Source organism: Patagioenas fasciata, chromosome 1 (assembly GCF_037038585.1).
Source record: "Patagioenas fasciata isolate bPatFas1 chromosome 1, bPatFas1.hap1, whole genome shotgun sequence".
In the NCBI taxonomy this organism is placed as follows: domain Eukaryota; kingdom Metazoa; phylum Chordata; class Aves; order Columbiformes; family Columbidae; genus Patagioenas; species Patagioenas fasciata.
In genome coordinates, this window is record NC_092520.1 from 70,693,265 (window position 1) to 70,708,252 (window position 14,988).

The window sequence follows — 14,988 nt, forward strand, 5'->3', positions numbered from 1 at the left end:
ATGTGTTTCAGAGAAGTGGAAACCTTGAAAGTGATAGGATATTTGGAAGGAGTCTGGAGAGACTAATGCGGGGTTTAGGAATTTACAGGGAGGATTGATAAATTAAGATGGGAGAGAATGAGATGTTGATTATCTGGGTGGAAGGAGAATGTGGACAACAGCAGTATAATGAAGGAAGAAATGGAAGAACTGATTTCTCTGCAAGGGCAATGTAGGACATGTATCCAAATTAGGAGGTGGGTGAGGAGGTCAGGAGTGTCCACATAGAAGGCCCAAGGTGGTTTTGGTGTGTTGACTTTGTCAAGGAAGCTAACTCAGAAAAGCTTGTTGGGGAGATGAGGTGATAGAGAGAGTTTTGGATTAGCTTTGTGAAAACAAATGTCAGGAACGAGTGACACCTTTCCAAAGGCTGATTGACTGGAATAGGCTGAGAATGGAGCTCTTTGGTATATCACAGGCTACGAGGAGGAAGAGAGCCTCTTTAAGAAAATAGCTGTCTGAACAAGAGCTGAGGAATAAATTGACACAAACTATACACTATGGTCAAGGTCAAGAATTTAGGTTAAGATCTACACCAAGAAAGACCTTGGTAGTGTCAAAAGCATGAAAGTGGTGAAATTGAGATGTGATTTCTGAATTTGTACTGATTACTAGTATACAGTTACTGGAACAAGTGGTTTTAGTGGAGTGAATCTTCACCCGTGGTTTACCATTATAGTTATGCTGAAGCAAATGATAGCTAAATACAACTAAATAGTAATGTTAAGTGGAACTGTGAAATGGCAAGGCATGTAATCAGCAGTTATGTTTGTTTACATATACTTTAGTAACCCTCAGTGAGTTGCAAATACACATATAAAGCATAATCTGATAGCTTCTTCATTATCCACATTTTATCACTGTTTAGTGCTTGACGTTAATTTCCCCTGGTTCCTCCCTTACTTTAATAGCACCTTGCAACTTTTACTAGTTTTCTGTTTTGAGCAGAAATGTGCAAAATACCACTGGGAGTGATCCTGAACGGAGAAGGAGAGTGGGCGATCTGTGACCTAACAGATCTTTCCAGCCTCCTAATTTGAAAGCTGTGGTGAAGTCACGCAGGGCTTTGTAACTATTGAAATTTGTGATTTGTGGCTGTCTTTGTGTTGCAGAATGAATCAGCAGCAAAATGTCATTGTTCTTAGGTTTTCAGTTCTCCATAGTTCTGCCTTTTATTTTAACTTTTAAGGGCTTAGTCTTCATTGTGAAACCTTAAAAAATTGAAAGTATTTCTGTTATTGTTGTCAGATAAATTTGTCCCACACGTTTTTAGTTTCTGAAGAAACAGTATTTCTTTCCCTGCTAGGGTCAAACAAGTTACGATTTTAAAACTCTGATTTTTTTTTTTTTTTTTTTATATGATGCCTGAAATGTATTTATTTTTTAATTGGAATTTAGGAAAAAAAAGTGTGGCTATTGATTTCTCAGTAGCAGTTAAACAGTATTTCAGATTGATAGTCTAAACTTTGAGTAGTTGTGGTTCTGCTGTGGTCAGTGCTTTTTGGCTTGGGATAGAACAGACGTAGCTTCTTTGGCTTAGGTTCAGAGAAAAAGCAATAGAACGGGCAGACCACATTGCACGACTTAACTCGAAAACATTTAGCTGTCAGAAAGTGAGACCTCAGATAAGCTAGATTTTGGCACCTTGTTGAGCCCCTTAATTTATCACTTGATTTCCTGTTCTTGCTGCAGATAGTGCCTAAGAGCCACACCATTACCTGAACACTGTAAAAATACAGACTAAAGAGGTGGTCCTAGCCCAGAGGACTTCAAATTTGAGTATGAGCTGAAGTGTAAAGGGAAGCCAAAAGATAGAGAGAGAGGTGAAAGAGGAAGAGGCAGCATTCTGAGTGCCATAGCGTTCATCACCATCAAGACGAGTGTTTTGGCAACAAACTTTTAAAAAGAAGGAAGTAAACAGGGAATGGGGTTTTTGGAGGATGGTTCTTCCCTCGGCTGACTGGCAGCACAGGAAATACCCTTATTAGTACCCTTGTTTAAAAACTTGAGCTAGAGGCAGAAGGTGGTGTTACCCAGCAGCTAGTGACTTGTAAATCTTGCTAGATGTTTTTCATAGAAGTGCAAGATAAACAAGTTTTAACAAGAGGATTGATAATATTATAAAGAAGAGCTAGTCAGTGGAAAGTTGCAAGATATTATTAAAAAACAGAAAAGGACAAGGGTCTTCACAGTTCTTGTTGGCTAAGAATAAAGTTGCATGTACAAAGGACAGAGGAAAGAAAGTTATAGTTTACACATGAGATTGTGAGGCAGGAGAACAGGTTCTCAGTGACTGGGAAGGAGAGGCAGTGTGTTAAGTATAAAAGGACATGCAAAAGCATGGGTGTGCTTTGAATTGTGATTAGAAGTAAAAGTTGGAAATACACAGACAAGTACATCCCTTTGGGGACACTTCAGGAAACGTGGACTTCCAGTGTCCCTTAAGGAAGTGTAACACTAACTTGCTGACTTTCCAGCAATGTCCACTTATGTGGCTTTGGAAGTGGGTATTTTAGGTGATATGTTTTCCCATTTCTAGAGGCTTATTTTCTCTCTTTTGCCTTCTGTTTTCTCTTATTAGATTAATCTATATTTGTTCTGCATGATGTCACTATTTGACAATTTTATTGGCCCAATATGACAGAATTCCTGCTATCCCTTAGGATGGAATTTCTCAAGCCTTCTGTGTGTCAATTGTTTGCTCTGCAGTTCAGAAGCAATGAAAACATGTGGCCTCTCACTTAAAACTGAAGCAGCAGTCTTAAGAAAATGCTTTGTTCAGTGATGATAGATTAAAATCCACATTGCTCACTGTAGACTTGCAAAGAATGTTGTTTCTATCTGGGTCAACATTTGCTTGAATATTTTTGAGTTTGCTCTGGATACAGTAGTGCCCTTTTCATGTTACACTTTCTGGCAACATTTGAGAGAGTCTCTCGCAGACAAAAATGTTCACTGTAAGTTACACAGATACATGTTTACCTTCTGAGACATTCTTGTGGTCTGCTCTGGTTCGAATGGGAGCAGTGCCACTTGACATTCCAGAATATCTGCATCTCCAAAGTTTTGCTGAAGTGCTGTACTCTGCACGCTCAGGAAATATTTGCTGCCTCTCCAGGTTTATTTTCATGTCTTGCTTTTTAATAATGCAGCAACATTCAGGGAGTTTAAGAAAATCCTGTGTACACATGATCAGGACAGGAGGAAGGGAGGACCTAAATTCCTGTGCTAAATTGCTTGCAAATTACATGCTGGACTCTAATCCTTCTCCTTTAGGCATATGGAAGTTGTGTGGGTGGTGTTTAGAACAGTTTGAGACTACAGAGTGACACTTCCCTTTGTGTATCAATAATAGTCCATAGATACCATCCTATCTGAAGGTATTTTTAAAAAGCTTATACTTTGATCAGAAGATTTAATTCATCATTGTTCTTTAACTACACTTACTAATTTCACTGTTACAAAAGAAATGGGGAGAAGTAGTATCATTTTGAGAGGCTTGGAGGAGAAGTGGCTTATTTTAGGGTTTTGACAGGACTCTTAAATAGGAAGACAAGCCCGAGGTAAATGCCAAGATAGATAGTTTTGTTGATTTAGGAGAGAGAGATGATGTGCACAGAAAGCCTCTTCAGGGAAAAAAAAAAAATATTCGGGATCATTTGTTTTATTTTGTGTTTTATTCCCTTAAATTGGTATGGGCTTGCTTCTACTCTAATGATGTGGAAAGTCAATACAAAGATACTGTATGGATGAAATGTTTCCTAAAAGTTTGGCAGACAGAGATTAAGTTTTCCTCGTAAAAGGTTCACCATAACTTTTTTCTGCTGCATAAGTTGTGCATTTCAGCTTCCTTCATATTTTTGCTTACTTCTAAAATTACCTTTCTGAAGATTTTGAATCAATTGGAAGTCATAATAAAATAAGACTGTGGCACAATAACAGTATGTACGTGTAATCTAGTCAGATGTTTTTGTAATCACAGAATGTTAGGGATTGGAATGGAGCTTGAAAAATCTAGTCTGATTCCCCTGCTGGAGCAGGAACACCTAGTATTACTTCAGTGTTAGCTATTTTTCCCCAAATTCTATTATAAAAAGAGAAGCTGTTACCAAAGCCCTGGGTGTGTCTGTTCGTATTGTGTGCATGTGTAGCAGGGCTCTTAACTTTGGGCATTAAACATCTGAGGGAAGTACAATTGCTGTGTAGTACTGTACTTCGCATGAGATACTCCCCAGAACTTCTCAGCTGGAGTCATGTGTGCTCGATGAGAAGGGATCACTTGCTTAACTGCGATTGAATACCTGAAAGACTGAGACACTGCACTTCTTCAACCTAATTCTATGGAGAACTGTTACCAGGATGTCACATCTCATCTTTCTGATGGGCTGTTGCAGAGCTGACTAACTCATGTCCTCCTAGACAAGTGTTTACAGGTCAGCCTAATAGCATGAGGCATGTGCAGAATACCTGCCAACCTACTGTGCAGGGTATCATCAAGGCATGATGCAACAAATATTACAAGAACAAAGATCACCAAAAACAGTAGGAGATACCTTCTATGTTTCAGGAGCTGAACACTGCAGGCAGTGTTTCATTACAATCAGGATCCTATGTTTTTCTTTCTATAAAGGCATTTTTTTCAATTAAAAAAAAAAAAAAAGATAACAATCTAAGCATGATATTAACTAGGACAGTCCAAATCTCAAGCTGGGTTTGATGGGTCCTGTTCCTGTCCCCCTCCTACTGCCCCTGTTATCTCCCTGAACAATGAAAATAACCTTTTAGATTTGAATAATGAAAAGTTACCTTCAAAAGCTATGTATCCCCTAAAACACAAGAAAGCAACAGCAATGAAATGTTAATTCAAACAGAAACTCAGCTTGCCAGCCCTCTATGAAAACCTCTTTCACTGTCATATCTCTGTGGGACACTTTCTGTGTGACATCTTCCTAGACCTCTGCCAGAGGATGGTGATTCTCAGTGTACCTGAAAGGTCACCAGGTTGCAAGTCTGTTGGAGCAGCAGAAGAGGATGCTGCAGAATCCTCCACCGTGTAAAGACTCAGTTGCACCCTCATTTTAAGTGAGTGAGCGCTCTCCACAGGGTCTCAAAAGAGTGCAGCAGTTTGTACATATAAACTGGAGAGATACATTTGGGGAGAAATCATAGAAAGTCCTGAGTTGGAAGGGACCCACAAGGATCATCGAGTCCAACTCCTGCCCCTGCATGTGACAACCCCTAAAGAGAAATGATCCCTGACTGGTGCTCTTTCAAAGTATTTAGGAATGATAGCTGTGTAACAGTAGCTGCTGAGAAATAGGACTTAACTTCTTCTACAGCTAATTCTCAGCTTCATTTAAGAAAGCAAAAGATAAAAGACCTATTCCATAAAGTTGCAGAAAAAAAAAAATCTGCTGAGTTTAGTGAATTTTAATTTGGGGCCACCAGTTTTTTCAAACACTTGTTCTTGGACAAGTCCCACAAAATAACTTTAGATGTTATTTCATTAGCTAATCACTCATTTCCCAACATCTGGTTTCTGTCTTAGCCGAAGTGCTAGCCAACAGAGCTCTAAAAACATATGTTCTTGAAGATTTTTGCTTTCTCCATTGTTGTTGGGATTTTGGGGTGTAGGGTGTCAGTGAATAGATAACGAAAGGTCCCACTTATTAACTTCATCTAAGGAACATGTTTTCATGAAGCTGCCTCAGGCATGCAAAAGCAGTTGTAAGGTATAGTATGGCTGTATTCCTTCCTGATGGATTCTCTATTGGTTTTGTATTATTGTATTATAATAATACAAAAGATTATTGTATTAACCCTTTAAAAAAACTCACAACAAAACAAATAAAAATCCCAAACAACCCCCACCCCTCAATAAAATACCCCCTAAAACTATTCTAACCCTATTTCAACATGATCCCAGTAACCATTTAGGATGTTTTACATAGAGACCCAGAAGACATTTCAGAGCAATAGTTACAGGAACTTAATAAGCAGTAGGCACTTGAACTAACACAACTGTAACACCACAAAAGCACTAATGTTTTCCAACTTTGTTCTCTGAATTTAATGCAACATTTCATTCTGTCTTTACCATAATCAAAATTTGATGTGCATTCTTTCTTAAATGGCATCTGATGTGGTATCTCTCTTCAGCTCTTTGTGGTTTCCTGTTTTTCATACATAAATGAAAGTATCTGCTGAGATCTATTAAACTTGGCATTTTGTCATTTATGACTTTCTCAATATAAGCCTCCAAGTAACAAGTAGATTTCTTTGCACTTACAGATGTAATGAATGCCTGATGCGGTAGAAATACAGGAGTGTGTTTTTAGTGTTGTGCTTCAAATTACTATTTGTTTTAATTTAGGTTAACTGCAGAATATTTGTTATGCAGGACCAACTTGGTCTTTTTTTTTAATTTATTTTTTTCCATAGCACTGTGCTACTAAGTTATATATATTTCCGCATAAGAAAATACTTAGAAGAACTGGAATGAAATTTTTTGGCTCTTATAAAAGTAAGGCAATGTTAAATAGAAATAGCAAGAAGTATTGATGAGATTTTTGAGGTCTGTGTCTTTTATCATTTTAGCAATTATTAAGAAAATATTATTATGAATGTGTGAGATCTTGCTAAGTCCTGAAAATAATTATATATTGGTTAACAGTTACATTTCAGTTAATTAAAATGTTTTTAAAACATCATATCTGCTTTCAGCGTGTGGCAGAACTTTTTTAAGAGAAGGTGTTAGGCTTTGCAAAATTTGGATTTCACTCACTGACATGGGAAGAAGAATCGCTATTATTGAACAACTTCTCATAGTTTTGAGAGTGATAAAATAGAGCACTTTCAAGTGATGGCCTCATGTCAGGTTCCAAATACAAGCACTTGGCTGGCAAAATAACTAATCTGTATTATCTTTGTGCAAGTAAGAACTGAATTTGACAGAATGTGGCTTTGTATTAGAGAAGATAATTTTAATTTCCTTCTATCCTGATTTTCAACCTTTTCCCACATTCACTACTGTCTGAAAATACTCCCTGTCCTGCAAGAATGTGTGAAGGTGACGATCTGAGAAGACATATCTCCTAATACGCATGCAACTGTCCTTGGACCAGTATCGGTGATAGCTGGTTGGTGCTGTCAGGTTACTTGACCAGTGATTATGAGCTTTAGCTATAAAAAAAGTCATCACAGTAGATACTAAATTGATGCTTATCATTCTGACAAGAAAGGCTGCAAAGAAAGGAGTTCTTTATCAAATACAGCTGGTCCTTTGCATTATCTTTAAAGGGTGTGAGCTTGGTTTCTACATCTGCTTGGTAGGACATTTCAGTTTCTGCAGTGTTCTTTTTGTTGTCCTCTGAAAGAAGCTTGGTATTTATCATTGTAAAATAAATGGCACTTTGTTTGACTGTGTTTAAAATAAGGTAAACTACGCTTTCATTTGTTTAGGCTGCTTTCAAAAAACTTGTGTTTCTTTTTTTTTTTTTTTCTGTAGAGAGACCAAATTAATGTTCAACTTCTTTAAAAGAAGTCCAGTTCTGACATCTAAATAAGGTATCAAATCTTAAAAATGTAGTTTTATTATATTTATTATTTCTACCCCTCTCACAGAACTATAGTGCCATGGAAAGTGTTTAGGCAGTGCCTTCATGAAGTTCATCAGATAAGCTCTGGTTTGGAAGCAATGGCTCTGAAATCTACTATTGACTTGACCTGCAATGACTACATTTCAATTTTTGAATTTGATATCTTCACTAGATTATTTCAGGTAAGGTTTGAAAATTATAGATACTTATATGAATTTTTAGAAGCTTAGTGCCCTGAGATGGCTACCTGTGGGTCAAGGAAGCGGATATTTTGGAAAAACTGAAATAACTGAAACACTGGAATTTGAAAATAAATTGTGCTTTGTTTTTAGTCTGTCAGAGTCACCTGATTCTGAATCAACACCTACATCTGAAAAACTGAAAACATCCAGTAACTCCTGCTTCATTTCTACACATATTTAGTGTGATTTACAGTATCTTTGTGTTTTCTGCTTGCTTACTTTTCACTAATCCTAAATGCATTCTTAAAAATGTAGGCCTTCAGGTACTTGCATTTTCATTGTGCTTTTGTATCTATATATACCAATATGAAGTGTTTCTGCAAACATGTGACTTTTTAGGCTAAGTGTAAGTTTAACTCTTTATGAACATATTTTTGCCGTTAATGCTCTGCTGTTTATTTACAAGGGACTATCTATGGGAATAGCATCAAGTGTATTACTAAGTAATATTTATCTGAAATAAGCTCATATGTATGCTACATGCCTCTGTTAACCTTGTGTCCATTCTGCAGAGCATACTAGAAGTGTTTTAACCAATATAGAAGGTGGTGCTGTTTTGCATCTCTATTAAAATTGTGGCCAGCAGGTCAAGGGATGTTTTCTTCCTCCTCTGCCCTGGTGAGGCTGCATCTGGAGTACTGCATTCAGCTCTGGGCCTCCCAGTTTAAGAAAGACAAGGAATTGCTGTTCCATCTTCCATATCATTCTGTGGTAATCTCTGTTTAGCTTTCTTGGTTTTGCTGTTATGAGAAAGGGTGCCATTACCAAGTTAATATTAAGATTTGGCAGGAGATGATTAATGGTTTTAGTTTACACCATTTTGATTTTGAACATCTCTTCTCCATTCTGGGTCAAAACTATCAAAGTTCAAAATGTTATGGTGTAAGTAATCTCTCTGTTAAATTTAACTACAAACATTGGTCACACACACAGGTCATGGAGGTTTGAACAAAACTTTGGGGGTTCTATTTGGTGAAATAATAAACGAGAGAACATAGATCACTGTACTTAATGCTGCTTTAGCAAAATCCTCCTAAGCTTTGCCCTTTATGTGGAGCTTAATATGATTAAGCATTCCTGTGTGAACATCAAGTCCTGTCTAAGTTTCTCCCTTTTTATTTAGTATTTGGCAAACTAATATGGTGTTCAGGTTAGTAATCAAACCCAAATCTTGATCTTGACTGCAGAATGTCTGAGTCCCATTGGCTGCAACATACATCACTATGAAATGCATTTAAGGTTCTGTTCTGTAGGATATTCTTTCCCATAAGCATTCTGCGTGTGTGGTTTGTTGCTTCTTTTTTTCAGTCTGTATATCAAATGTAAAATTAAATGAGAAGCCAGTGATCTGAGAAGTAACAGTTTGTTCTGACCCTGTGTGGGATCTTACAGATTGCATTAAACTTCAGGACAGAAGCCTCAAATGAGATTTATTTCCCTTGTTCTGTAAGCCAGTGAATATGTTTGCATTAGTTTCTTCGTGAGGCCATTGCTGGTTTGATTCATTACCATGCCTGCTGCTAGAGAAAGGGAATCAGCAGTACTGATATATGTAAGAAGAGAAGACTGGTTAGGATTAACTTTTAATTTGACAAAGAACCAGAGAGAGGATTTTTGCCAGACAGACTACCAGCTGGTGCAGTAGCTGTGTAACTGTTGAACTTGCACTGAACTTAGTCTGAGAACCTCTCCCAGAGGTTGCATTTCACTTCTCTAGTTTTTAAACAGCTTCTGTAATGATGTGTGCATACACCCACGGAGAGAAAATCCCAATTGTTTAGGTAATCAAAATACTGTTTTGCCAACTGTGGGTTGTGTTACAGAAAAGCTACATTTATGATGATGCTTATTCACAGAGGAAAGCAAGGCTGCTGTTTGTGGAGATCCTGTAAAAGTGAATGTGCTCCCCCTGCCTCCCCACCGTGTGCAGCACAGCTCTAAGTGCTGTGTTCACTGGCGGGAGATGAAGTTAGCACGGCAGAATACGTGGATGCTTTGAAGGAAAGGAGCTTCATTCTGTCACTGTTAACATGTGAAGCTCTCCTTTTATGCAAAAATGTTTCCATAGAAGAGAAAGCATACAAATCTTTTCCCATTTTCCCTGCTTTTGTAATACTCTGTGTGCACAAGGCAAGCTAGGAGTTCTGGCCCTTTGATTTTTGATTGTACTGTCACATCATTTCCCAGGTATAGCAGTAGTGTGATACTTTGTGGAGAGTTCGAGCGTATCTACTGTCAACTTAGGAGACTGATGGTTGTGATTAACCAAGGAATTTGCACACTACTTGAATTTGTTACATAATGTACTGTAGCAAGCCTTTAAATTGCCACAGTCCAACAAAACATCAAAATACTGTTTGATCACTGTTTTTGATTTCTGTGCATGCACTTGAGTAATGCAGCAGGAGGAAGAATGTGGTTTTATGAAGGGAGTGTCAGTGCTGGTGTGGCGAAGGGGGAAGCGTCAACTCCTTTTTGTCTCTGGTTAGGGCAACTACCATTTTTCATGTGATGAAGCCTGGCTCCATCTTTGGGGGTGCAAATAAGAGCTGGCAAGATGCGGTGTTGCATCTGGGATTGTGCATTTTTCTCTTTTCTTTTGTACAAGTTTGAACACCTGAGGTTTCTAATGGCCTCTGTGCTGAAACCTTACCGTTCTGTTTCGTGCATCTGTTTTGAAGAGGTGTTCATTTTTAGAGTCGAACAGGTGTTCATCCACGTTTAAGTAGTGGTTAGGGTTTGCCTGGGAAATGTATGATAATTTCAGGCAGAACTGTTGGGATACTCTGCTCAAGTGTGTCACTTACAAAGGCATTTTGTCTCTGCCGTCCTAGCCATTAGAAGATCCTTTAAAGGGAATTTGCAGGCCGTGTGAGACCACAAGCCTCTTGTATTGCTTAACTTCGCCTACCTTGATCTTTTGACAAATACATAAATCTCCAAACCATTCAGAGGCAGTTTCCTATCTTTCCAAATGCTACCAATGAACACTTAATATATTTGTATTAATCTACCCCTTAAAAATCATCCTTCATTTACAGTAAAGGACTCCCCTGTATCGTTTGAAATGATAGCATCAGGCATATTTCTGTGAGTTTTCTGAAGCATTTCCTGTTCAAGTCAGCAAAGACTGTGATTAAATGCTGTCAATATTTTTGTTTTGTGGCTGTAATACCATTATGGTAACTGAAGAAATCAAGTAGTAGACAATAAGAAAAGGAACAACAGCTCAAAGGGGAGTGGCTTTCTTAGGCTTCATTTGTTAGTGTTACTTATCATTTACTGTGAAGGTGCCTCAGGACTTTTCAAGAATAGGCTTAATTATGTTTTTATTAAGCTATCTTGGAGCTGTATTTTGCAGGTTCTAAGTAAACATGATGTTTAATATTTTATGCAGCTACAAATAGGAGATTCAAAAATTTACACTTGATGTTCTTGGAATAATTCTTTTGAAGGAATCCTTGTAGCACAACTGGGTATACAGGACAGTCTTTTGTACTATTTAGACCTTAACCAAAAGTGCGTATTTTTCATCTGAAGCTAAAACATAATCGGTCTCTTCTGACAAGCTGACTTGAGTTTTCTTAGAAATATGTAGCTACCTGGCTGCATCTGTTTAATTGTTTGTCTTCTCTTTTCAGCCATGGAGTTCAATCTTAAGGAACTGGAACTTCTTAGCTGTGACGCATCCTGGATATATGGCATTCCTGACATACGATGAAGTGAAAGCGAGGCTGCAAAAATACAGCACTAAGCCTGGGAGGTGAGAGGATTTACTGATTATTCCTTTCCAAGTAAACTTGCTGTCTCAGAAGCTACATAATTATTCCAGGTTCATACTTCTATATTGCATGACACACTCGGTGCAATACTGAAGGTGTGAAGTTTTGGCCTTTCTAAATTTTTTTTTTGTAACAGAGTGAATCAGAGAAGTAGTAGTTTGGGTTTTTATACTTGTGATTTTATTTCTATCAAAATGTATTTTTAAAAATAGTTTAATGCTTAAGTTTAGAACTCCATGTTCAGAAAATGTTGAACTTCTAGATTTTAAGACATGGGAATTGTGCAACCATGGTCTGTTTTTTTTATGCCATAATTCTCTACAGCTATGAAGCAAAAAAAAAAAAACATACTAGCACACACGAAAATCTAAGTACAAATAAACAGGGGAAAAAAATGAAATTACATTGCTTTTCCTTTCTTCTGAATTAGGTACAACAATCAATGCATTCTTGAAAAGCATATTTGAAAATATAATTTACCTTTCAAAAGTTGCATTGAATTGTTGCTTAACAATAAAAACCATCAATATCTTTAATGGTAGCACACTTAAGTTATGAATTTAATCAGTGCTTATGTATTCCTTATGTGTTCATTTTTTTTCTTTGCCAGTAATGATTCAGTATCACAAACTCTACATCTAAATAAGTAATCTATCAGATTAAATATTATGACACGTAGAGTTTTTAAATATCTTCTGTGTGGTGCTTTACATACTGAATTATTCTAACTGAACTTCTACTGTTTATGCCATTCCTGTTGTCCTGGTTTTTTCTTCCTGCACTCAGATTGGAGAAATAAAAATTCATTAATGGATTTAATCCTATATTATTTAACTATTATTTTGCTACTTTTAGCTTTCACTTAAGAAGCTTTTTTCCCTAATATCTAGTTGTCTGACTTTGCTGCGGGATCACCCGTATACGTAGTTAAAAGTGCCTAATTTTGAAACTTTTTAGAGAAGTCTGTCAGCACATTATGTTCCTTGTAAATAGAGTTAGTTTTAAGATAACTTTCTATTGCCTATCAGAAAATTACTTTCTGAATTGTGTTGGTGAAATGCTGGAGTGTGAAAGAGGAGATGTGAAGTGAAATTACTTCTTTAATCAGTCCTGGAAAGTTACACAATCCTGTTAAAATGAACAGTTACTACTTCAATGAAATGTTTGCCCCATTGAAGTTTGTAAGAGCCATGTCAAACTTCAGGGAGGCTAAGATTTCTCTTTTTAAGCAGTTTGGAAGGAAATAATATATTGATGCATAATTAAGAAAAGCTGCTCTATAATACAAAATTGAGTTTGTGGTATTTCACTGTGGGATGCTTTTCTGAATGAGGTTTTTGTATATGAGGTGGTATCTGACATTAAAGGGCCTCAAGTTTTTAGCAAGAAGAACTAAATGTGCCTGATACTGTTGTCTCTAATCTTCCTTTTCCTTCTACTGTCTGTCACTTGTAACACACAGAAGTACTTAAATTTAAGTCAGATTGGGTTGGTATTATCTCGTGTTTTCTGAAATAGAAGTGATATTTGTTCTGTCCAGTTCACCACCTCTGGTACACACAAAATTAACATTCCTAGTAGAGCAGTTCTTATTATTCATCATTCACATTTCTGTTGCATCTAAATATGTTTTATATTTCTCCTTCCTTTTGTGTATGCACAAAGGGTATGTGTTGTAGTTGTGGAGACTTGATAATATAATACACTGTTCCTGAAAAGGTTTATGGGCATGGCTAAATGTGTGTAATAGGAATATTCACAGTGAATGTGCAGCTTTCACTTGAAGACCTAAAAAGCAAGCAGATGAAATAGTTGGGGGTAGGGTGCTACTGTTACCTTGTTTCTGCCCATGAGGAACTGATAGTGTAAGAGATGTAGGTTTATTTAAGGCTATACAGTGAACATGTGGCAGGATTGTGAATCTGACCCAAATCTTCAGAGACTTAATTCAGTGTCTTAACCAGAGGCTGTCCTTGCTCTCTTCACTTGTTTTGCTGAACTCTGATCAGCACTGACTTTTTATTCATCCTGTTTTTATCAAGCTACATTTTCAGACTGAGTTGCACTCGCTTGGGACAGTGGGCCATTGGATACGTGACTGGTGATGGGAACATATTGCAGACTATACCTCACAATAAGCCTCTGTTTCAAGCTTTGATTGATGGCAGCCGGGAAGGATTGTAAGTAAAAATTCTTATAGTCACCATAGGTATGAAATCCTGATTTCCTTGTTCTCCTGATGCTTATATGGGTAGTTGTTAAAGATCTTTAAAACAGAAAATTTGGATATGATGCTCAGCATTCCTTTGGAGTTTAAGGACCATCCCTTCTACTCATTTGAAAAACACTTGTTTCCAGGTAATTCCATTAGCCAAAGTTAACCAAAGCCATATCTCATAGCAGATAAATTCCAGGAGAAAATAAAATCAGGCAGCTGTCACATTAATTCCTTCCCCCCCCTGCCCCCAATATGAGTCCCAAGTGCACTTAAGCTTATTGAACAATTACTACTGCCAGTTACTCATGTGTCTAACTCTGGACAATGATTTGAAAGCTATGTAATTGCTTTTTTATATATTGTGGAGCCAGAACATTTTCCAGGTTCTAATAGTTTCCTGAAAAGATTTACCATTATGAGAGAATCTAAGTTTGCAGGGAGAAGTAGTACATCTTTACTAAGTTAGCTGAAGTAAGAGACAATTTTTTTGGTGTCAGAATCTTTTCACTGGGATACATGTTTTGATATGTCCACCTGATCATAAGGGGGGAGGGAGGGGGGCAGGGAGATCAGTCCTCAAAAAAAGATTGAAACCCTTTCCAATATTCCAATTTTTATCAGTCCTCCACAGTCCAGTATTTTTTTCCATGTATGATGTTATCATACCTGTAATAAAAACCACACTTATGATAGTCTTTCTGCTTGACAAAAACTGAGCAAACAAAACCTAGAGCTGAAAGTATTTAATGCACAGTCAAGGTTTTGTACCCTATGCAAATATAACTTTCTCAGAGTGTGACTTAGCAACACAACTTTCAAGAAACTGTTTCCAAGTTAGAGATAACATAAATCTGAATATAGAACAATGTTTGGTCTCTGTAATATCACTTAACCTACTATTAGTTTCTCACAGGACTGAAATGCCTCCAGTCTGCATCTTGGATTGTCATTGTAGATTCTTGTCATAATGTACGCAGGTTTATATATGTCATAATATGCACAAATATATATGTGTAATAATATTAGATATGTGTATATTATATATCATAACACATGTAGATATACACAAATGTGTGTTACCTTCTATTACTTAAAATAGCCTATAGAGT

At 37.1% G+C, this 14,988-nt stretch overlaps 1 protein-coding gene across 7 annotated transcripts in view; it reads left to right on the forward strand.

Annotated features, from left to right (window-relative positions):
• The window catches only part of CBLB (Cbl proto-oncogene B), a 138,833-nt gene that overhangs the window by 73,479 nt on the left and 50,366 nt on the right, over nucleotides 1-14,988 (forward strand). For all 7 annotated transcript variants that reach the window (XM_065829407.2, XM_071808533.1, XM_071808540.1 and 4 more), the window contains 3 exons: nucleotides 7,663-7,819; nucleotides 11,521-11,642; nucleotides 13,704-13,841. In XM_065829407.2, coding sequence (XP_065685479.1) covers nucleotides 7,663-7,819; nucleotides 11,521-11,642; nucleotides 13,704-13,841 — 417 coding nt within the window. The remainder of the gene's footprint in view (nucleotides 1-7,662; nucleotides 7,820-11,520; nucleotides 11,643-13,703; nucleotides 13,842-14,988) is intronic.